The 21,439-nt window shown below is 41.3% G+C and overlaps 3 protein-coding genes across 3 annotated transcripts; 1 reads left to right on the forward strand and 2 right to left on the reverse strand.

Annotated features, from left to right (window-relative positions):
* Positions 1 to 1,419: 1,419 nt before the first annotated feature.
* On the reverse strand, positions 1,420 to 13,586 carry LOC145779814 (phosphopentomutase-like). Its single transcript, XM_082591463.1, has 15 exons — positions 13,427 to 13,586; positions 12,633 to 12,732; positions 11,932 to 11,999; positions 11,603 to 11,694; positions 10,150 to 10,234; positions 9,756 to 9,885; positions 8,032 to 8,182; positions 7,312 to 7,501; positions 6,964 to 7,096; positions 6,669 to 6,814; positions 6,114 to 6,207; positions 5,752 to 5,881; positions 5,329 to 5,545; positions 3,076 to 3,206; positions 1,420 to 2,717 (listed from the first exon to the last, which is right to left on the reverse strand). Exons 1-15 carry the CDS (start codon positions 13,493 to 13,495, stop codon positions 2,615 to 2,617), a joined length of 1,839 nt encoding a protein of 612 aa, XP_082447589.1. The 5' UTR covers positions 13,496 to 13,586; the 3' UTR covers positions 1,420 to 2,614.
* A 2-nt stretch (positions 13,587 to 13,588) lies between these two features.
* LOC145779815 (centrosomal protein of 57 kDa-like) lies at positions 13,589 to 20,192 on the reverse strand. The gene is made up of 2 exons (XM_082591464.1): positions 17,866 to 20,192; positions 13,589 to 14,341 (listed from the first exon to the last, which is right to left on the reverse strand). Exon 1 carries the CDS (start codon positions 20,114 to 20,116, stop codon positions 18,572 to 18,574), a length of 1,545 nt encoding a protein of 514 aa, XP_082447590.1. The 5' UTR covers positions 20,117 to 20,192; the 3' UTR covers positions 13,589 to 14,341; positions 17,866 to 18,571.
* On the forward strand, positions 14,730 to 18,280 carry LOC145779685 (uncharacterized). Its single transcript, XM_082591322.1, has 3 exons — positions 14,730 to 16,177; positions 16,538 to 16,754; positions 18,230 to 18,280. The coding sequence occupies exons 1-3, from the start codon at positions 14,730 to 14,732 to the stop codon at positions 18,278 to 18,280; spliced, it is 1,716 nt and encodes a 571-aa protein (XP_082447448.1).
* Positions 20,193 to 21,439: the final 1,247 nt, after the last annotated feature.

Below are 21,439 nucleotides of genomic sequence, written 5' to 3' on the forward strand. Positions count from 1 at the left end.
AACTTCGGACACTCCACCAAGCGTCCAGCGTTGAAATTTCTTTAGTATGATTTTTTTTCAGTCATTCAGTAGGCTACCGTACTATTCTTTTTCAGTCGTGGCTTGATGTCGGTCTATGGCTTACTGACTTTGCGAGTATAAGTTACTTTGCTTTCGACTGAGCCAGTAATGCAAGATTGTGAAACTGGGTGTGTCTTTTTGTCTATTTCTTCAACTTTTGGAGCGGCTTCCTTCCGTTACAAAGCCTGGTAGGCCTAATCAGCTTATGTTTGTGCTCACTAATGTCCAACAACTGATAGATTTGCGTTTTTGTTGTAGCGTAGACGTCGTACCCTAAAAAAGGTACTTAAATCTCAAATGGAAAATGCGAGAAAGAAATATTTTTGGACAGGCCAAAGCTGTAGGCCTATACCGCATAAGGTTTGAATATTTTGTTAGAACTGATAAGGATATGAAGCTTTCAAAAACACAGAAAACTAAAATCAGTCCTTTTTTAGGCTACATTGATTTAAGGTCTGCAGACGTTGTAAAAAAAAAAGATTTTGCCGTCTGAAAAGTTGATCTGATTTTCTACTTTGGTTAGTTTTGAGGAATTAGGTCTAAGGATGTCAACTTTATATTGGGTGTCTGGTTTTAATTGTTGAAACGGAACCATCCCCAGACATATACAACCAAGCAACCACACGGCATTTAACATAATCCATTAAAATTGAACATAAACTATAAGCTACAAACGTTTTCGGCCATACACACGTTAGCCTTTATCAACTAACAAAAAAAATAACTGCTTATCATATCTACAATGAAAAACTGATCTAAACACTGAATTGAACACTAAACACGGGAACCATCCCGTTAGCTATGTGGTTAAGTGCCGAACTCAAGATCAAGCGGCGCTGGTTCGACTCTCGGGGTGTGCGCTTGAGCAACGCATTTCAGGACTGCTCACCATTCAACGGCACCTAGTGAATGAAATAATTTCCCTATACTTGATTCAAGTGTAAGGTATGAGAAGATAAGGTTCTCATTGTACTAAGCCATCGGCACTAACGAGAGTAGGGTGGCCAGTTCCTTTCTCTCGGCCGCCTTTCCTTCAGCTACTACGCCCACCCAACTTATACCCTGAGTAGAGGTGAGCAGTGTTTGTCAACAACCAGCTTAAGCCGAGAGTCGAACCAGGATTGCATGATTGGAAAGCGAGCGCCTCACCCGCTGCGCCATCTCAGAGCCATCGCACCTAGTGAATGGAATAATTCCCCGGCAAGAACACTTCCACAATCGGAAAACTTCACTCTGCCAATCTCGGTAACTAGCCCTGCGTCAAAAGCCTCTACAAGTATGCGGAAATAGCAGGAATAACCATTAACCAATCAAGGCTTTGTCTGTCCGAGCATAAAAATTCAAAACCAACCAAACCAGCCATATCCATTAATATTCATTTCACATTACGAGCAACAATAAAACAATAGATTATACGCGGCAATGTTAATATGCAATCAAGAATACAAAACAAAAATTAAAGAAGCTTATTGGTAAAACTATTTCATTACCAAGGACAATAGTCGAACAATGAACATATTGTATAAAGCTGCGTGAACAATGGGCACCATTTGCGCTGATGAGCTTGATACATAGATTTGAACAGTTTCAAATATTCAATCTACAACACACATGAACAATCGAAGCTGCAATCGCGTCAATAACAATCAGGTGATGGGAGAACAACGACAAATGAAACAATACGTTGAAAGATGTTAATGAATAATCAGATGACAAGAAAGAACTCTATGATGCAACAGACCGAACAGCAAGCACGCATAATTATCGACGTCACCATCGAGTAGTTGCCTGTTTAATTAGATCTATCATGTCTGCGGTTTTCAAAAGTTGCTCAACTTTGGCATCATCTCTGTGTCGTGACAGGTTTGCAGTTAGCAAGGTTGCCAGATGTTTTCAAAATTCAAAAAAAATAGTACAATTTCGCACGAAAATCGCGGAACTGGCAACCCTGGCAGTCAGTCCATGTCATGGCAATGAAGCTTAAACTGAAGACGAACAATCTCAAACGAAAAAGCACGACATGGCAGCTCTGAAAACATGGGAGTGGATGGCGCATGGAAGTTAAACAATCAGCGATGCATTCCACGAATCGATCACACGCGAAGAAACTTCCATCGGAATAGTTCAACTACGCACGAGCGATACTAAACATGAGGATGAAGTGTCAAGTCAAATAAACTCTGCTGAAAGAAATCATATCGGTCACCGTGTATTCATTGGAAGAAAATAGTTTGCTTTATGCGTTTGGATGAACATGAACTTGTGTTTCATGGTTAATCGTTGATGAAAATTGCATTTGCTTCATCAAACATATACTTAATTAATTATGCCTATTGTTGTTCATTGTTCAAATCACAATGAAATCTCTTCTCCACAACTGTTGGTGGATATTTGCGCCTATGCACAGCAGACGTAAAATAAATGCAGCGCGCGCAAACGAAAAAGCAAACCGAATAATTTAATCTAAGGCACCGAAACGTCACAAGCACAAACGTGACGTCACACGCGCGCACAGACATGACGTTACGATGACGACGCAGAGCGTAGTAGCGGCTTAGGTCGGGCGGGTGAGGAAGCCATTCTTCTCCGGTTGATAGAATTCCTTGCACATGGCGGAAACCAACTCGTTCAACTCCTTTTCCAGTTCGGATCGTTGCCTGCAAGGGAATGACGGTCAATGACGTCACCGCAACGACGGAGTGACGTTGCGTGACATAATTATCTTATCGAACAAATCGAGATCCACATCCTTTGCGGTACTTTAAACGGATGGGCATCAATTAGATGCACAACCAACTGGCGGCCACACATCGTGACTCACTAAAATACCAACAAGAGAAGGCTATTGATTCATCACAAGCTATTTTGTCACACAGAGGTTTTTCTCTGGTTAGTATGACGTCGCAAATACGTCACCCCCCTTAGAGTATTCCTGCTCCCAACAATCGGTCATCGGATCTGTCCTGTAGCTTCACCTTCGATATGAAAGATTCAATTAGAGATGGAAACACTCACGTTCCAGCCTTTCCGCAGATCTCCGAGTAATATTTGATCTTCGGCTCAGTCCCACTGGTTCGGATGGTGAGAACAACCTCATTGGTAAAATAAAAGGTGATCATGTGACTTGAGGAGGAGGAAGGAAGAGACTGCGAAAATATAAGAACGGTTTACCATGGAGGAGCTTCCTAGAGATGCGGTTCTGTGAGGCAACAATAGAAACAGTTGGGCGTAACAAGAGCAGCACATTTTAATGAACAAATCCCACTGTTCTTAGGAGGACAAGGATGAAGAGGGAAGTTGTTACTAAATGTCTAGAACATTTGAAATCACCAACCAATGACAATGTCGCTTTCCGTTGTCCGCACTCATGAAAATAGCGCGTCATCAATTCTTACAAATTGCCATCGCAGTAGAATTGCATCGGTCCATTTCATGGTTAGGAGTACAGGGCTCAAATGTATGAACTTGTGCTGGGATGATAAACTTCACAAAAGTTTCACCACAAAGCGATGACGTTGATTGTGCATTGAGAACGCAGATAGTGAAGCATGAGATGGCAGAGCATGGAAGCAAGAATGAAACTGGCTTCCCACCGCTCTTTGGTCACGGAAAGCAAACATTTCTACTGCGATGCTTACAAATAAACATGAGATGTCTGCTGATATATTTGATCATGAAGACTAATGGCGGTTAATAACTAATAAATACATTCGGTTTCAACACATTTCGCACAATTTTCTTATAAAATCCACCTGCAAACACTTAGAGTCTGAACACACGTATCCTCAACCCGCACCACACAACACCCGAATACACGTATTCTCAATCCACACCACACAACACCCAAACACACGTATCCTCAACCCACACCACACCCGAACACACGTATCCTCAACGCGCACCACACCCGAACACACGTATCCTCAACCCACACCACAGCCGAACACACGTATCCTCAACGCGCACCACACCCGAACACACGTATCCTCAACCCACACCACACCCGAACACACGTATCCTCAACGCGCACCACACCCGAACACACGTATCCTCAACCCACACCACACTGGGAACACACGTATCATCAACCTGCACCACACAACACCCAAACACACGTATCCTCAACCCGACCACAACCGAACGCACGTATCATCAACCAGCACCACACAACACCCGAAATCAAGTGCGATCGATTGTACCGAAATAAAGAATGAAAACACTCCAAACAGATCTTATCAAAACAACCAAGTTTTGTTTTTTCTACAAAGCTGTCACAGCACCCTCTGTTAAATCATGTGACTTTCAGCCGACGTGAAGAAAAAGTGAAATATTAAGTTGTACATCGGGTGACTGCTGACCAGGCTACCACAACATGTAAAAGAAGATAACCAATTTCATTTCCTACGTGTTGTCAGTTGGAACAACCGACTTCATATGAAGCTGTTACAACAAATACCGTCGGCAAATTATGTCGTTTTTGCATTGCTTCAGCTTCAATGTAAAACAACGGATTTTGCTGACTGGGAATTAATCAAGCGCTGGCTGCGTGGTCGAGTGGTGAAAACGTCTGCACGACGTTCGAAGGGGATTGGTTCGACACCGCTCCAGAGCACGAGGCTGTGTTTGTGATTGTTTGAACTACCACTTTAACCTAGTGAGTGTCCACTGTCCGTGCCTCCATGGTTTGTGGAGATATGGACCTCCAGACTGATCAAAAAGTAGAGGCCGAATGTTTCAAGTTATCAACGTTTGCGGAAGCAGATGAAGTGGGTTGCTAACTTCAATCATTGCCTTGGCCTGCAAGGTCCCCAGTGCCGGCATAAGGTGGTAAGACTCCAGGGATTGTGGGAAACAAAGTGGAGATTAATGAAGTTAGTTTTGTAAGATGAATCCCTCTCGTGTTGCTTCCAGCAGCCAGGCGCGTTCGTAGTTTTAAATGAGATTGAGTTAGTGGAAGTGAAAAGAAGTTTTATGCGATGCAACAATAAACAGTTTTTATTTTGGCTTTAGTTCTCAACACAACAACAGCACAAAAAAGCAACTGCCTAGTGTTAAAGTGGCCACCACCAAATATTAGTAAGAATTACCGCGTCCAGGCCTTCCTTGAAGAACTCCATGCATCCCTGGGCAATAAAATCAAAGATCGAGCGATGCCAAACAGATGCCTCACAAGAAGACAAACGAACGTAGAACAAACTAACTCTGCTTTTAAAAATAGCACCCTAACCTCATAGCTCAACCTCAACCCCAAATAAAACTTCCACTTACAGCCTTCCCTCCCTTGACCCTGCTGTCGAACCCGGTGGTCAGATCCCGAATCCCTCCGACCACGAACCGCGACAACGACCTCGGGTATCGGTGGCCCCTCTCCTCGTCACTGATCACGTCATCGCCGTCGTAGTGACGCAGGCGATGAAACATGACGTCAGTTTTCTTCTTGTCATGGCTGATGTAGTAGGAGTTGTTGCTGACGTGGCTGCCGTATCTGTTCAAACATCGGAATGAATATGATTACAAAAATGACGCAATGGACCAGGTGACGTCATAGGCAGTTTGAAGGGCAAAAAAATTATGCTCCGCGGTTCGGAAATAAATGTAAAAGCTTTTGAAAATAACTCTACAAATACAAAAAATAACAACGAACAGTGAATACGTAATGTGGCAGAACAAGCTAGGCCATGATCTGGTTACTTTTGATAGATGTTCTGAAGCTGCTGGGTGAGAGTGACGCCTTTGGTTTCCAGCACGCATGCGCATTCCGCAATGACGGACATGGCTGATATCCCATCCTTGTCTAGTACGTTCGTGCCCAACATATAACCTGGGTGAAAGACAAGAAGATTATCGATCTTGAAATATCGCAAATAAAATATATTTCCACTCTATGGGTATTACCACACTCTTATCACTTAAGATCTGCACGTTTGATCTTAACTGTCACTGCAAACGTCGCACCAGTATTGTCAACCCCAGCCGACCGTCGTAGTGACATCATACGTGGTAGCGGGGGTTGTTGATGATTGTGACGTGAACAATGAAGCCGCATCACTCACCGATGGCTTCTTCGAATGCATAGAGCACCGTCTTCCCTTCCTTGATGAGCTGATCGCTTCGGTTCCCCATCCATTTAAACCCCGTCAGCGTATCCTGGGGAAGCATGAGGACGGTTATGAACGAAGTATCACTGACGCAACGATATCATATAATAAACCGAATTTATTCTCAATCTCGAAGATATAGCAAAATTAACAACCAACAATTCCCACTGAATGAAAAGGGAACAGCGAAACAACTACAAAGGTCCTCAACTCAGCCGCCACCAAAGAAAAATGGACAAAATACGAGAATAACACATAACAAAGTGAATAACAACACGATGTTAAAACCCCGGCTGCCATGACAAGACCAATAATGTAGCATCGAAACATCGCCGTGGGCTTCCCTTAGACTTCAAGACATGCTCCTGTCAAGGCAAGCCTGGTACGTGGATGCACGTTGGTTGGGTTGGTACCATACGCAACGTCAAATCAACCGTTTTTTACATTGATTCAACTTTTGTAGCCACAGTCACAATGAGGTGTAATTTTTTAAATTGTCACGTCAGTGACCTCGAAAGAGAATCCTTCAACTTTTGCGATGGACTTCAATATCATGGAAGACACTGTACTGCTCAGCATGTAGACGTTCGAATGGTCCTTCTCACCGCTGTGTGAGGTCTGGTAGACATGCCAGGCCCACCATCCGAACAACGCCCCTGCAACACAATCAAGGGGTTTCTTTGTCAAAGTAACGACTCAGAACAAAGTGGAGTGATATATTCAGATCGTAGGACATTGAAAACAAAACAATTCGTTTTATGAGAGGATTTAGGCCGATGCAACACTTCACAGTCACCAAACCCACCTAACTCATTTCCTGTGAAAACTTTCCAAGATCCGTTATCCTGCTTCTCTGCCACAGCGAGTCGATCCGCATCGGGATCGTTGGCAAGGATCACCCTGCATCCGGAAGCATCCGCGGTCCGTATCGACAAGGACTGGAAAACAAAGAAGAATCGATTGGTGGAGGAAACAATCTTCCGACAATCCTTATAGTGACGTCATAACCGATAATGGACGAATTCGAGTAGATGAAGTCGTCGACAGGCCAATGCAGAAAAGTCAGCATTGGATGAAAAATCATCAGAAAAGCCCGAAACAACATAAGGACAGTCCCTAAGTGTAACAAAAAGATAATCTTCTTTCCTCTCACCAGAACACCTTCTCCTTCCTCCGGATTGGGATACTTGACGGTGGAAAATTCGGGATCAGGATTCATTTGCTCCGGAACATCTTCAAACATGGGGAGGTCGAAGGTCTGAAAAGATTTCCGCGCAAACTTCAAACCGACCCCATGAACCGGTGTGTATGTAAACCTCAGTGACGTAGCCTTGTTTGTCGCCCTGATGAGTAACAAGCTGTGTCAGCATCGGGTTGCTTGTATCAATAAAGTGTACCAATTATTGTGCCAGTAGTTTATTGTAAACCTGGAGTAGGAACTTTAAACTAACCCACGAACATAAATAACATCTAAAACAAAACCTCCCGACTTCACAGCCCTGGTTTACTGGTACACTAATACTTTAGGATTTATAGATTAATTGATAGCGCTCTCCCTGAGGGAACGCCACAAGTCGCATAGTACCACTCAACAACGATCGACTGTTGCCAATGGGACTGGCATGGAAGGGAGTTGAACTTGAAAATATATACATATCACAAAAGCATCGGTTCTAACAGAATAGATGCCCGCCCATGCGTTAAACTACCCGATGGCCAGCCGGTCATTTGAAATATCGGATCAGGTACAATATCTGGAACACGTTCATTCCTTGCCAAAATAAGCACAGAGGTAACGAAGGGTTAAGATTTCTATGCAATTGAATGTTAAAATATCCGTCTCAGCTGTTCATTTGAGGCAGTGCCTGGCTACCTATTGCGGCAGTAACTTTGCAGGTTGGCGTAATAGGCTTGCATGACGTCATCGTATGGGTCAGTGACGTTGGGGGATTTCCGGCTCACGTGTTCATCCCAAATCTCGTCGCTGGATGGAGCTAGACTTTGCAGAATAGCACCAGCAATGCCTGCAAACAAGATAAAGTTACCACTTGAAAGCAACTGTCAACCAAGCCACCAACTAGCAACTATGGCACCACAAATGTTTTGTTTATGACGTCGTATTGCTTTCGACGCACCGCGGCACTGGGTATCTGTTGACTACCTATGGCTAGCTACTCAGCATAATACAAAATTCCTTAAGAGGCAAATGAACTTGCGAGTAAGGTCAGGCTAAGCTACCATTACTGCTGAAGATACTTCGACCAGGTTTTACCATCGTGCTCTGAACAGTTTGTCTCACACGAAAGAAGGACATTATCGAAAAATGTATAATGTATTCCGCAACCACTGCATTGGTCTTGTTGCTTGGAAGCTTTCTTGAAGATTGAAAAGTTTGCGGCATACTTTTCTGTAAAAGTTTTCAGCACACAACAACCAGAGTGGGTCCACACCATAGGCGCCTAACTATTTTTTTGACCGTGGGGGCGAAAGCGTGTTTCATCAGCAGCAACGTAAATTCAGCAAAATGTCACGCAGATCGATGACGTAATTATGCCGTCACACTAGGATTGCTTTTATTGCCACACTCGGAGTTATCGCTATGTTCGCCCTATCGTTAATTATTATAAACAAAACTCGATCACTTCGTTTAAGCAAACACATGCCATGCGTCTGTTAGGGGTTGATGGACTGCGACTCTTTTAAGCTAAGCACAACATAAAGTTCAGCAACGAACTAGATTTATTAGCATGAAACACGAGAGGAAAAGGTTTACTAAAAGGTATAGCCTACTGTACTAATGGAATGACAATGTTTTGAAAATGGAATGCAAATACTAACTTGATCATACGCTTGAAAATATACCGGTTAAAAGTAAAATCATTCATGTTTACATCAATTCAACAGCACGTCACCTTGAATAAATTTAGGAGTTGCTGACATCCGTAAACAGCCCTTGAAAATAGTTACGGAGAGACGTTTGATTAAGTTTTCCACTTGACATTTCTCCCTTTTCACTACAATGTCGCAACTTATGACTAACCTGCTTTCAATTCGCTGTAAAACGCCGGTTTTCGTGTTGTAAATGAAACAAAAGATGCACATACTCCCGCCTTTGATCGGGTTTCTATGGCAACGGCCGTGTGTGCGCAATGTGGTTTGTACCAGCCCTTGTTGCGTTGGTTAATGTTAGTGGTTACCTCGGGCCGAGACTTCAAGTTCATTTTCACAGCGAGCGATTCACTGCAGAGGTTTCGACTTTCGAAAGCGACATCCAGTCTGTTTGCAAGTGCATAAAGCTAAACGCACGCTCCGTGTCTACATAGCAAATTGTGTTGTTTTTGGGTGCGTCTGCAGACGTTAAATCAATGTAAAATGACAGATTTTGTGGTCTGGTGTGGGATTGTAGCATCGCTGCTCGTTCTGGTGATTATTTATCGCGAAGCTGTTGCGGTTTGCATTTAAAAAATGTTTTCCTGCTGCCGATCGCTAGTTTATCTATTGTTTTATGTATCAATACAGCATAAAAGTTGCCCCCACGCAGAAATATGCGTGGGGGCCGGGCCCCCACGGGTTAGGCGCCTATGGTCCACACCATACCTGAATCGTGGGGAGGTATGATCTGTGAGCCGTTCTCCCAGTAAACTTTATAGCCATTGTCCTGCTTGGGATTGTGGGAGGCCGTTACCATGATGCCGGCGCATGCCTTGTACCGCGTCACTCCGTACGGCTGGGGGAGGATAGGATAAGTTTAATTTACATACAAACAATGTCATTTCGTGAAAAAGGAAAAAAAAAGATAAAACTTTCATGTAGAATGTAGATATTGTAGATAGTGGAAATGCTAAAAGTAAAATGTTGCCAAGCACCACGAATCTGCCGACTAAGTGGCCAGATTTTGGGCGCTCAGAGCGGGCGTGGTAGGCGCTGTCCCAACATGTACCTCAGTACGACAGATGACAATAATGTTTATGATAATGGCAATACTACTCACCACGAAGGGAGTTGGAGTTATCTTGGAGTACAAATAAACTTTGATCCCGTCTTTCAGGAATACATTGGCGGCCAAAGCTGCAAACCTGACACAAAACCGAATGAAGGGAAAGTTAATCTTTGATGGTCCAGTCGATATCGATAGATTTGATGTTGTGGAACATTCCGGTAACGCGCCTAATTGTCTTATCTAATCAATGATTACTCACATAAGGAAGTAAGCATTACTATCAAATTGCTGTGCTTGGCAAACAAGGCCTTGTACGACAAAATAGTTGCAGCGTTTTTGTTTTATTCAATGCAATCCCACTACCTTTTACCGATGCGAGAAGTGGCCGTGACAGCTCAATGCATTAAAAATAAGCATTTCAAACCGGTTTACTAACATCAACATTAAAGCAATTGATTGAGTTTCACTTTTAGCAGCATGATTGTTGCTTACTTCACAATCGAGATATAAACGATCTGTTTTAGCCTGATGCTGCGAGTTCGCTGTAGTAATAGCGAATTGCACTAGCTTTTGGAACACAGTTTCCTACTTATGTGCTGTGACGAATGGCGTTGAAGTCAGTGAGTCGTTGTTTAATGCGGCTCTTTTGTTTGGCTCCAGGCTGCTGTCTGTCGAGTTTCTGTATTGTTAGGCGTTATTGCTGTGAAATTTTGTGAACACTTTAGTTCATATAAGTTCGGTCATTGAACAACAGTACCTCGCCGAATTTGAATTTTCAATATTTCCAGAGCAAACGACGCGGTACAATTAAGCTTCAAAGCTAGGCCATTTTCATAAGTAGACAGAATCCAAAAATCAAAAACCGTGCCGAACGGGAAGAACTTCGTCACCTAATTTATTAATCAACTGATTCAACAAAATTTCACAGCAATAACGCCTAACAACACAAAAACTCAACAGACAGCAGCCTCAAGCCAAACAAAAGAGCCGTATTAAAAAACGACTCACTGACTTCAACACCATTCGTTATAGTACATGACTAGGGAGCAGTGTTCCGAACGCTGGAGCAATTCGCTATGACTGTGCAGAGAACTCGCAGCACCAGGCTAAAACAGGTCGTTAATATCTACATTGTGAAGTAATTAACATTAAATCTTTTACTAACATTGTTAGCAAATATTGCAAGCAAGAAATCTGAATAACAAATGTATTTGACGGAATGGCCCGTTTCGGTGAGTCCGATTCGGTGAGTCTGATCACTATTCGATGATTTTTTCAATTTTTTTTTTTTTAATTATCGGGTACCATAGCCTAATTATCATTGCCGTTTTAGGGTTAGGATTAGGGGTTAGAGGTTAGGAACTCACCGAATCGGACTCACCGAATAGTAGCAGACCCGTATTTGAAGTACAATAGTACATTTGTCCATGCAGGAGTTTTGATGTGTGCCCCTTTTCAATATAATACCAATAGCTCAGTCACTAGATCAAACAACATTGATCACCTGCTGCTGTTGTGCCTCGAATCAAAACCAATTACAACTCCTCGTTCTTTCACAGTGTTGCCAAACTTCTCTTGCAAGTAAACCGAGAAGCCCTGCACAAGGACAAGCTTAAAATTGTTTCAATGCAATTCCTGAAGACAACAGTCGTAACCAACAATTTTTGTACTGTACGTAGAAATGATGGGTGAAAAGTTCACATGTAAAACCTTTTTGCTGAATTTGTATGTTTTATTTGAAAAAATGCAAATTATCAATGAATTGTAGTTTAAGAAGCACACATCTCATTATAAGCATTAAATCTTGCTGGGTGCAAGATCAGCAGACATTACCTGCGTGGTTTGTATGATGGTGAGGTCATTCATCCTTGAATTTCCACATCCCATCTCCGCCCGTAAGCCTGCAGTTAAGACAACTTTACATCAAGTGCCAAGAAACATTTCATATTGCGCTTTACTGAAATGATGGCTGCCAACCTACTGACGGAGGGACTTGTTGGTTGACAGCCGCCTGCCAAGAACGGACCTGCTTATTGGACAATTCAACCGAAGTGCACCATCTTTATAAAAAATGTTATAAATTTGTGATTATTTTGAAAAGTAGCAAAAACGAGCTGGAGTGTGTGATCATTTTATAAACTTAAATAAAAACTTTTATATTATTACAACGACTTCTTTATGAAGCGAACATTCATACAAGTCCGTCATAAAAAAAAGTGTAAAATAACTCCACTGCAGCCTCAATATTATAGTTGATGCCAAAATCATCGCCGCTACGGTCAAAAGTTGGACGATACAACATTCAGTTCTGTTTTTAATACGTACAGACACAGTCGTACACTGATCTTTTGCTTGTATTTGATTACAACTACGATAGCTAACTCCTAACTACGATTACAACTATTACTATGATATAGAAATAGATTATAACTACTGTTTAAAAGTATACTAATACTACGATTACAACTACTGTTAAAAAGTGTAGCGCAATTAGAAAGCAATGAAAAATAAATATCACATTGTGATTGTGATACCTGCAGTCCCGAATTCCATACGTTGCAGAAGACACTTTCTGAGGTCATCAAGCTTCTTCTCCGAATATAACTTTTCAATTTCACTCCGTGTCTTCACATTCTGCGCATCATGTAAAAGCATTAAATTAGGTCAACGACACATGAAAGACGTTATGACATAACAATGCACTAATTCGCCTGATGGAATCTTAAAACTGTGAAAAATATCCAGTTTCAACTTGTGGAAAAACGCATCAAAGGCTTTGTTATGAAGTGAAAATGGTGCTGAAGTCAAAGTCAAGTGAGATACAGTGATACACGCCTGTACTTTCTTTCCATAAGCCACAAACCTTCAACTTGGAGCAGTGGAATACCTCTACTACTTCTATCATCTCTACTTCAATTGCGTAGAGGAAAGAAAATTGCACCTCCCAGTGGTGTTAGAAGTGGGGCTGGGTCGTTGGAAAACACATCAGCATCAAAACGCACCACCTCTACCCACCAAACAGACGCATGATGACTATGAGGGTGGGATAATGAAACACACAATAGCATCATGGTGGTGGGCTCGTGGATTCTCCATACACTTTGTATTGCCACTTGAGTTTGCAGATTAAGAAGGAAGTAAAGCTATAGGAGAATAGTAAATAACCTCAACAATAAAGGCACATTGCAAGTATTGAGTTCTATCATAGCACCATCTAAAACAGATAGACCTATTTTTTAGAGTTAAAAAAGTTCACATGGAATTTGATATATTCACTGTTGGGTATCTGACAACGCTGCATCAAACCATACAAATTGGTACAACTTACTTTGTCCCAAGCTAGCCAGGTCTTTATAGCGTCATCCAAGTTTCTATCTCCAGATGAAATTCCAGTCATCTTGCTTTTCACTATAAGGATGCCTAACTACAGCACTATTAAAACTAGACCAAAATTTTATAAAATTATCCTATAATTTGCTAACGATAACTATTCTAAATAAATGGAAGATGTAAACAGTCTAGCGATACATGGAAACATCAGTGAGGCCTATCGTTGGTGTAACATAGTTTTGCATTTTTAGATTTAAAGCTACAGTAAATATGTTACAGAATATAAAACAACATAAAATAAACAATATCCTAACTGCATATCTGTTTAGGGAATAACACAATACTTAAAACAATATTTACACACCGCAAACTTCATTATCGTCTATAATGGCACCACAGTATCAGTTTGGAAGTGCTGTGACTTCACAAAGAAACTCCAAAATTCCAAGCTCAAGTGATTCAAAGCCAACGATTATGACGACATACAAAAGTTGTACATTGAATAAAGGAAATTCGTTCTTCAATTTCACTACAGCCAGCTTCAAAAAACAAAGTTGTGTTCATATAAACTGGTGTCATCACCACCAACACACTGTGTGAACAAGTCGACAAACCGATATTATTTTGAATTGGCATTTCTTGTCATTGAAATACTACACCATTCACTTCAAACATGGCAATAGACTGTGGTAAGCAGTGCATATAATACTATTGCTATCACAAGTGGGACTATTGCAACCGGCTTCTCATCATACAAGCAATACCCTTTTAATATTTCTGCCGTCCTTAACTGAAATGAAATACAGTAGTAACATCGAATGTACAATAGCTTTCCATCACTGAAATTTCACGTGAATCAATCAACGCCACACACAAATATATATTGTTCCTAAGAGTTTGCGATATACAAAGCCTGAAAAGCATGTCCTGGGTATGACGTTAAACTGCATCCTCAATATCAGGAGGAGAGGTAGCACCTTACTCCAGGTCTGGGCCCGTTGGCACCGGAACACGTCCCGCTGGTAGTTCTGGACCTCACTTCTGACATTGATGCCCGTGCCAGGCAGGTTGGCGGCGTAGGCGGATGATAGCTACATGCTACAACGGCTACAATGGCAACATCTTTCAAGAAGGAAAACTTAAGTCAAACCCGGGTTGGCCGAACTCGTTAGTTGTCGTGCAGAGGCATCCGGTCATCCAGACCACTCCGGTCTTTAAATGGAGGTTGGGGGTAAGCAAGGGCATGCTCCCTGTAGAAAAACATGCACCAAAAAATCCTAATGATGAGTGTCAAAAATAGAATGGCCCCCAGTCCCCGGCAGCCCTTAAATGGGCAGGGGGTGCGAAGAATCTCCGGGTTGTCTGACGTTTCTGTTAAAAATTCAGGGATACGACTGGGAAGTCTAAATGTTGGAAGTTTGCGTTGTAGAGGTACTGAGGTGAGTGAAGAGCTGAGAATGAGGAAGGTAGATGTTTGCTGTTTACAGGAAGTCCGATGGAGGAACAAAGGAGCCAGGTTTTTGGGTGTCAAAGGACGGAGATACAAGCTGTGGTGGTCGGGCAATGATATTGGGACCGGAGGAGTTGGGATTTTGGTAAAGGAAGAGCTATATGAAAATGTTGTTGAGGTTCGTAGACAGAGTGACAGAGTAATGGCGATAGTGATGGTGGTCGAGAATGTAGTGATGAGAATAATTTGTGCTTATGCACCACAAAGTGGAAGATCCGATGCAGAAAAAGAAAGGTTTTATGATGAAATGGCCTATGAATGGAGCACAAGAAGTGATCAGGAAATTGTATTGGGTCTTGGGGACTTTAATGGCCACGTTGGCCAACAAGTTGATGGGTTTGAAGGTGTTCATGGAGGGTTTGGCGTGGGAGAAAGAAATCGCGATGGAAGGCGACTACTTGAGTTTTGTGATGAAAAGGACCTGTGTGTTGCAAATACCTGGTTTAAGAAAGAGGAAGGAAGAAAAGTGACTTTCAGTGCAGGTGGAAATGAAACCGAAATTGACTTTGGGTTGGTATGCAGGAAAAACAGAAAACTGATCAAAGATGTGAAAGCGATACCATGCGAACTTCAGCATAGGTTGGTGGTTATCGATTTGGACAAGAAAGGTCTGAAGAAAACTGTAAATAAAAAAAGGGTGATCAAAAGAAAAGTTTGGAAGTTAGAAGATGCCGACACAAGAGAAAGGTTTAAAAAGAGAGTTGAAAGTCTTGTTCACAACGATGTGAATGATGTATGGGGATCCTTCAAGAATGGAGTTTTGCAAGCTTGCGATGAAGTTTGTGGGAAAACAAAAGGCAGGATGGATCGAGGAGATACGTGGTGGTGGAATGAAGATGTGAGGGAAGTGATTGGGGAGAAAAAAGTCGCATACAAGGCTTGGTGCAGAAATAGATCAGAAGAAACTAAGCTCAAGTACAAGCAATTGAAAAATCGGGCAAAGAGAATAGTTGCAAAAGCTATGAAGAAAGAAGCTGAGCAGGAATTGACCAAATTAAAAAACAGTCCTAACGAAGTATATAAGTTTATGAAGGTTATGAAGCGGGATGGGAAAGATGTAGATGGTGGACGATGTATTAAAGGAAGGGATGGAAAACTTGGTTTCAGTGAGAAAGATCGTGGAAGAATTTGGAAAGAACATATGGAGATGATAATGAACGAGGAAAACGATTGGGATCAAAATGTGGAAGCCGACGTGGTAGCAGGTCCATTAAAGAGAGTTACTCGAGAGGAGGTAACGCAAGCAATGAAGAAAATGAAATCGGGGAAGGCTCCTGGACTATCTGAAGTCACTGTGGAAATGATACGCGCAAGTGGAGAGACAGGACTGAAAGCAATGCAGGAAATCAGTCAACGTGTGTTAGATGGAAAAGGAATGCCAAATGAATGGAAGATGAGTGTGGTGATACCCATCTTCAAGGGAAAGGGTGATGTAATGGATTGTGGGTCATATAGGGGAATAAAACTGTTGGAGCATGCAATGAAGGTAGTGGAAAGGGTGTTGGAGAATAGAATAAGATCTGTGGTGAAGCTGGACGAGATGCAGTGTGGATTTATGCCTGGGAAGGGAACGACAGATGCTATTTTTATTTTGAGAAGGTTGCAAGAGGAATATCGAGACAAGGGTAAAAACTTGTACATGTGTTTCGTGGACATGGAAAAGGCGTTTGATAGAGTTCCAAGAAGAGTGATGGAATGGGCAATGAGAAAAAAAGTAATGCCAGAAGCTCTCGTGCAAGCCGTAATGGGTCTTTACGACGGTGCAAGGACGAGAGTTCGCGTTGGATCTGCCCTCTCAGACGAGTTTTCGGTGAAGGTTGGTGTACACCAGGGTTCTGTCCTCTCTCCTCTAATCTTTGCCATTGTGATTGATGTGATTACCGAATGTGTAAGAGAAGATTCATTAATGGAGATACTGTACGCCGATGATTTGGTTTTGTTGAGTGACACAATGGAAGATCTGAGAGGGAAATTTGAGAAGTGGAAGGAGTCGTTTGAATGTAAAGGTATGCGTGTGAACATCAAAAAGACAAAGGTCGTAATAAGCGGAACGGAAGGGGAAATCACAATGAGCAAAATTGACCCATGTGGCGTCTGCGGAAGAAGAGTGATGGCAAATTCTGTTACATGTACGAAATGCAAGAAATGGGTGCATGGAAGATGTGCAAAGATGAAGAGAGTGACATGCAGATCTGGAGATGGTTTTGAATGTGAAAGATGCAAGAAGATTGAGGAAGGAATGATTGGTCCTGTTGAAAAGCTGAATGACGAAGTTGAATCAGTAAATGCCTTTTGCTATCTAGGAGATAGATTGAATGCCAGTGGTGGTTGTGAAGCGGCAGTGACTGCAAGAGGAAGGTTTGGTTGGGTGAAATTCAGAGAGTGTCGAGAGTTGTTATGTGGTAGAAGATTTCCGTTGAAAATGAGAGGAAGAATTTATATTAGTTGTGTGAGATCTGCAATGCTGTACGGAAGTGAGACATGGTGCTTACGGGAAAACGAATTGGCGATTTTAAGAAGAACTGAGAGAGCGATGGTGAGAGCAATGTGTGGTGTAAAGCTGATGGACAAAAGGAATACCGAAGAACTTATGAGCTTGCTTGGGTTGAATGAGAGTGTTGATAAGTTGGCAAAAGCGAATGGAGTGAGGTGGTATGGGCATGTTTTGAGAAGGGATGAAGATGATGTTTTGAGAAGAGCGCTGGAGTTGCGAGTGGAGGGTCGTAGAAAACAAGGAAGACCAAAGAAAACATGGAAAAAGCAAGTTGAGGAAGAAAGCAGCAAGGTGGGCTTGACAAGAGAGGACGCGCTAGACAGATCGATGTGGAGGCAGGGTGTGAAGACGATTGCGGCACTTGGAGGTGAATCCGGCCACCCTCGGTAACGGGGACATCACCGGATTAAAACTGGACTACTACTACTAAAGCATTTTGTGAGAATGGTAGCTTGTTTCCTATTGCTTTCTGGTGTTGTGCAAGTGCTGCATTACAGCCAGTCTATTGCCACGGTCTTGTTAGTTAGCTTGAATTTGGGAAGCATTTTCAAACTGATACAGCAACATATCCTCTACCAAAAATTATTGTAGCATTCAAACTAATGCGGATTTTGTTTTTAACCTGCAATGAGTTTACCATGTTTTTCCTCAACCAGTTTGTTGACAGGCATTTTGTTTACAAGTGTGTTGGGATGTTAAAATTACTAAAAGTAGAGGTCATGCTGTTGTCTACGATAGGTTTGAAAATGCTTCATAAAATTTAAACCAACAACATTATAGAAATTCTATCCAATTAGGAGACACCGTTTTATCGTAAACATTCTGGAAAATCGAGTCATTCTGTGTAAAATTGAACATCAGTGCATACAACAGGTAGTAGTAATGTACTAGTACAAAGTACTAGCTCACAAAACACACAACATACTAGCAACAGCTACTAAACCTAGCTTACTGATAGCAGAAATTTAAAATGTTTGCAAGGCAATAGAAATCAATTTGTGGCTGACAACAATTATAATTACAAGTTATATATATAATAAGTGTAAAGGTATTGTGTGCATGGCAAATAACACGACAGGAATAAATGGTATAATAGAGAAAACATTTGTGTACAGTTCACATAAAATTCTGCAATGCATTCAATCCCAGCTCAAATCATCTTGGCGAATAGCCGATCGCACAGTACGCATATCACGCAAAAAATTAAGCCTTTGTTGTCTTCCTTCTCCTGTCCGATTACGAGGTGAACTCGACGTTGACTTTTTCAGGCGGGTGCTAGCGTGAGTGTTTCGTGAATCTGACATTGATCGAGCCGCAGGACTCTGCTTGGCTTGGTTTTGTGCATTGCACCTTTTCAGTAACATTTTGTGACGTTTCACGGTAGAGATTTGATCGCTTTTTTTCTCCATCTTAGCTACCAAAGCACCCAGTTCACATTCAAGATCTTTACGAATTTCATGATCATAAGTCTCATTGATCTGCTTCACAAGAACTTGATGTTCAAAAGTCATTTTTCCAAACTCATCCTGAAGGGCAAGAATAAGCTCATCTAAGTCTTCCTTTGTAGAGGGAGAAAGCTGCTTTTCTCTTTTTCGTCCTCTGTGAACTTCTTCACCACTTCCAGATGAAGATTCTTCATCAGGAAGTGCTTCTCTCTTTCCACTGACAACTTCCTCATTGCAATACAGGGGACTGTGATGCTTCAAGTCATGAAGTAAGTTTTGCAGATTTGCTGACACAGCATGACTCGGTGATGTTGATGTTCCAGTGATGAAAGGAATATCAGCAAGATTCAGTCTGTAATGAGGCTGACCTGCAACTTTCTGGAGTGGATTTTGTTTAGGAGTCACCTGATTTTTTTTATCTTCTTTCTGAGGTTTTTTGCACTGGATTTTTTTCTTTTTGCCAGATGTAAGTTTTTTAGGCTTTTCCTTTGGAGACATAAAAGGATCCTTGTTCAAAATGCGATTCGCTTCAGCTTCTGTTTGCAATTGAGCAGCTCTATCAGAGAGCAACTTCTTTTGATGTTCTTCTTCCTTTAATTGTTCTTCTAGTTCTTTTATTCTATATTCAGATACCTCTTTTCTTGTAGCTAAATCTTCAAATCGATTTTGAATATATTCCATCTTATTTAACTTGGCTTGAATGTCACGATTTTCAGCAGTAACTCTCCCACGATCCCGTTCAAGAGCAATTTGTCGTTCAAGCGCATTTGTTCTTTCCTTTTCAGCATTTTGGACCATTCGGCTCATATTTTCCAACTGACGTTCAAGCAGCTGACAGCGAGCATCAGCATTACGTAACTGGGATTCAACTTCAATTGTGGGCTGTATTTGAATGGTAGGACTTCTGAGAGAAGTAGTTTTTGGGAGGGAACTTGGAGTAGGTGTCTTGGGAGCTGTGTAAGAGCTTTGGGAATGGTTTAATACATCTTTGTATGCACTTGTTTCTGCTGCAAGGGACTTTAAATTTTTTTCAGCTTTTGTACGATCAAGTTCTAAGTTATGGATTTTATCTTGCAATCCTTTCAATGCAGCCAACACAGCCTCACTATTGCTTTCCGGAAAGGTATTGACAGGTTTGCCTGGCTTACGAGTCAATCTGCTGTTAAGAAATGGCTTCTCCACTGGATACTCTTGATACGAAGCCATGGAAGGTGGCTCATCAAAGAGAGATGTTGCCATAACTACAATTGGGCAGAAACTTGTTTATGGCACTAAACAATAAAATCAACTTTAAAACGCAAATTTTGTTTATGCTACAACTGCGATGAAGGGGTGCAATTATTAATAAAGTTAAATAGAGAATTCCATTACTTATTTACAACATATGTTTAGGGAAAACTTCAAAACCCATGAAACAATTAATTACTATAGAAATTATAATTCTTTTTTTTTCCTATTAAGAAAAATTTACATTTTTGCATCATAGTTTATTTAGGTTGGTCCAATTATTATCTAGCCTATACATACAACTTGACTGTCAATAAAATTGAAATGCAAACTAATTGTGGCAAAATTTTGAATTTAAATTGTGAGTGAAATTGATGTGTAAAAACATCATATAGGCCTACTGAGCTAACATGAATTATCGGATAGGCTAATGCACAAGTTTTTACAGTGAGTTTGGTGTACTTTTTGTCATCGTAACCATTCCAACCATAACCATTCGTAAACCAATTCGTAATCATTCCAAAAGGCCTGGAAACTTGAAGAAACCATCTCGTATTTGTTAGATTTGGTGTGTTTTTTCTTAGATGTGTCAAAACATGGGGCCTGAGTCTCATTGATACTGAGCCCAAATTATCTTCTCAACAGCAGTATTGTTGGTACACCACTCTTATCAAGTGCAGTGAAGCAATAACTAGGCACTCTTAAAAGAGGTTCATTAAAGAATAAACATTTGGACAGATTTCAGATTTGCCTGTTTTCAATTCACCTGATGTAGCCTACTATTGTTTTTAAGATATTAAAATTTTTTATTGAATTTCTTGAACCCATTTTCAATCTTACTTGTACACTTAAAACCAATGTTAAAGCCAACTATGTAATTCCATATTCTTGCATCACCACAATGAAACATTAAGTCACATTTATCCAAGGTCATGACGTGACCATAGCCATACACACACCTATGGCTCCGGCTGGAGCCACTATCACCTCAGGTCCAAAGTTGAAAAAAATGGCTGGAGCCAAAACCGGAGGTTGTTTTATTACTAAATTGGTTTTATTCAGGTGTTGCATTTACTTTGCAAAAGGTGGGTTTTTAAATGAGTGAAACAGGACTAACCAAGCACACGATCAAAATTTTAGCTATAGAGGGTCTTACTTGAATTGTCAACTTAACACCTACGTGACCTCATCTTTCCTGACTATTAAGATGCTATACATTATTATGATAACTTAAAAATGCTACTGTCTTTACGTTCTACCAATATGACAGATAATAGCTGAAAATCAAACTTTCTAGTAGGCAAATCATTCTTCACTAAGCTTATGCCTGGTGAA

This window comes from Aplidium turbinatum, chromosome 11 (assembly GCF_918807975.1).
Source record: "Aplidium turbinatum chromosome 11, kaAplTurb1.1, whole genome shotgun sequence".
Taxonomy (NCBI): domain Eukaryota; kingdom Metazoa; phylum Chordata; class Ascidiacea; order Aplousobranchia; family Polyclinidae; genus Aplidium; species Aplidium turbinatum.

Excerpts from the sequence above, each read along its gene's own strand:
- LOC145779814 (XM_082591463.1), bottom strand. The coding sequence starts at position 13,495 with ATGACTGGAATTTCATCTGGAGATAGAAACTTGGATGACGCTATAAAG. Across the intron at positions 9,886-10,149 it reads TAACTCCAACTCCCTTCGTG|CCGTACGGAGTGACGCGGTA; the intron begins GTGAGTAGTATT and ends ATCCTCCCCCAG. Across the intron at positions 6,208-6,668 it reads TTGAAGGATTCTCTTTCGAG|GATACGCTGACGGGGTTTAA; the intron begins GTCACTGACGTG and ends ATGCTTCCCCAG.
- LOC145779815 (XM_082591464.1), bottom strand. The coding sequence starts at position 20,116 with ATGGCAACATCTCTCTTTGATGAGCCACCTTCCATGGCTTCGTATCAA.
- LOC145779685 (XM_082591322.1), top strand. The coding sequence starts at position 14,730 with ATGGCCCCCAGTCCCCGGCAGCCCTTAAATGGGCAGGGGGTGCGAAGA. Across the intron at positions 16,178-16,537 it reads GTTACTCGAGAGGAGGTAAC|GTTGCAAGAGGAATATCGAG; the intron begins GCAAGCAATGAA and ends TATTTTGAGAAG. Across the intron at positions 16,755-18,229 it reads CAGACGAGTTTTCGGTGAAG|GAGACACCGTTTTATCGTAA; the intron begins GTTGGTGTACAC and ends CTATCCAATTAG.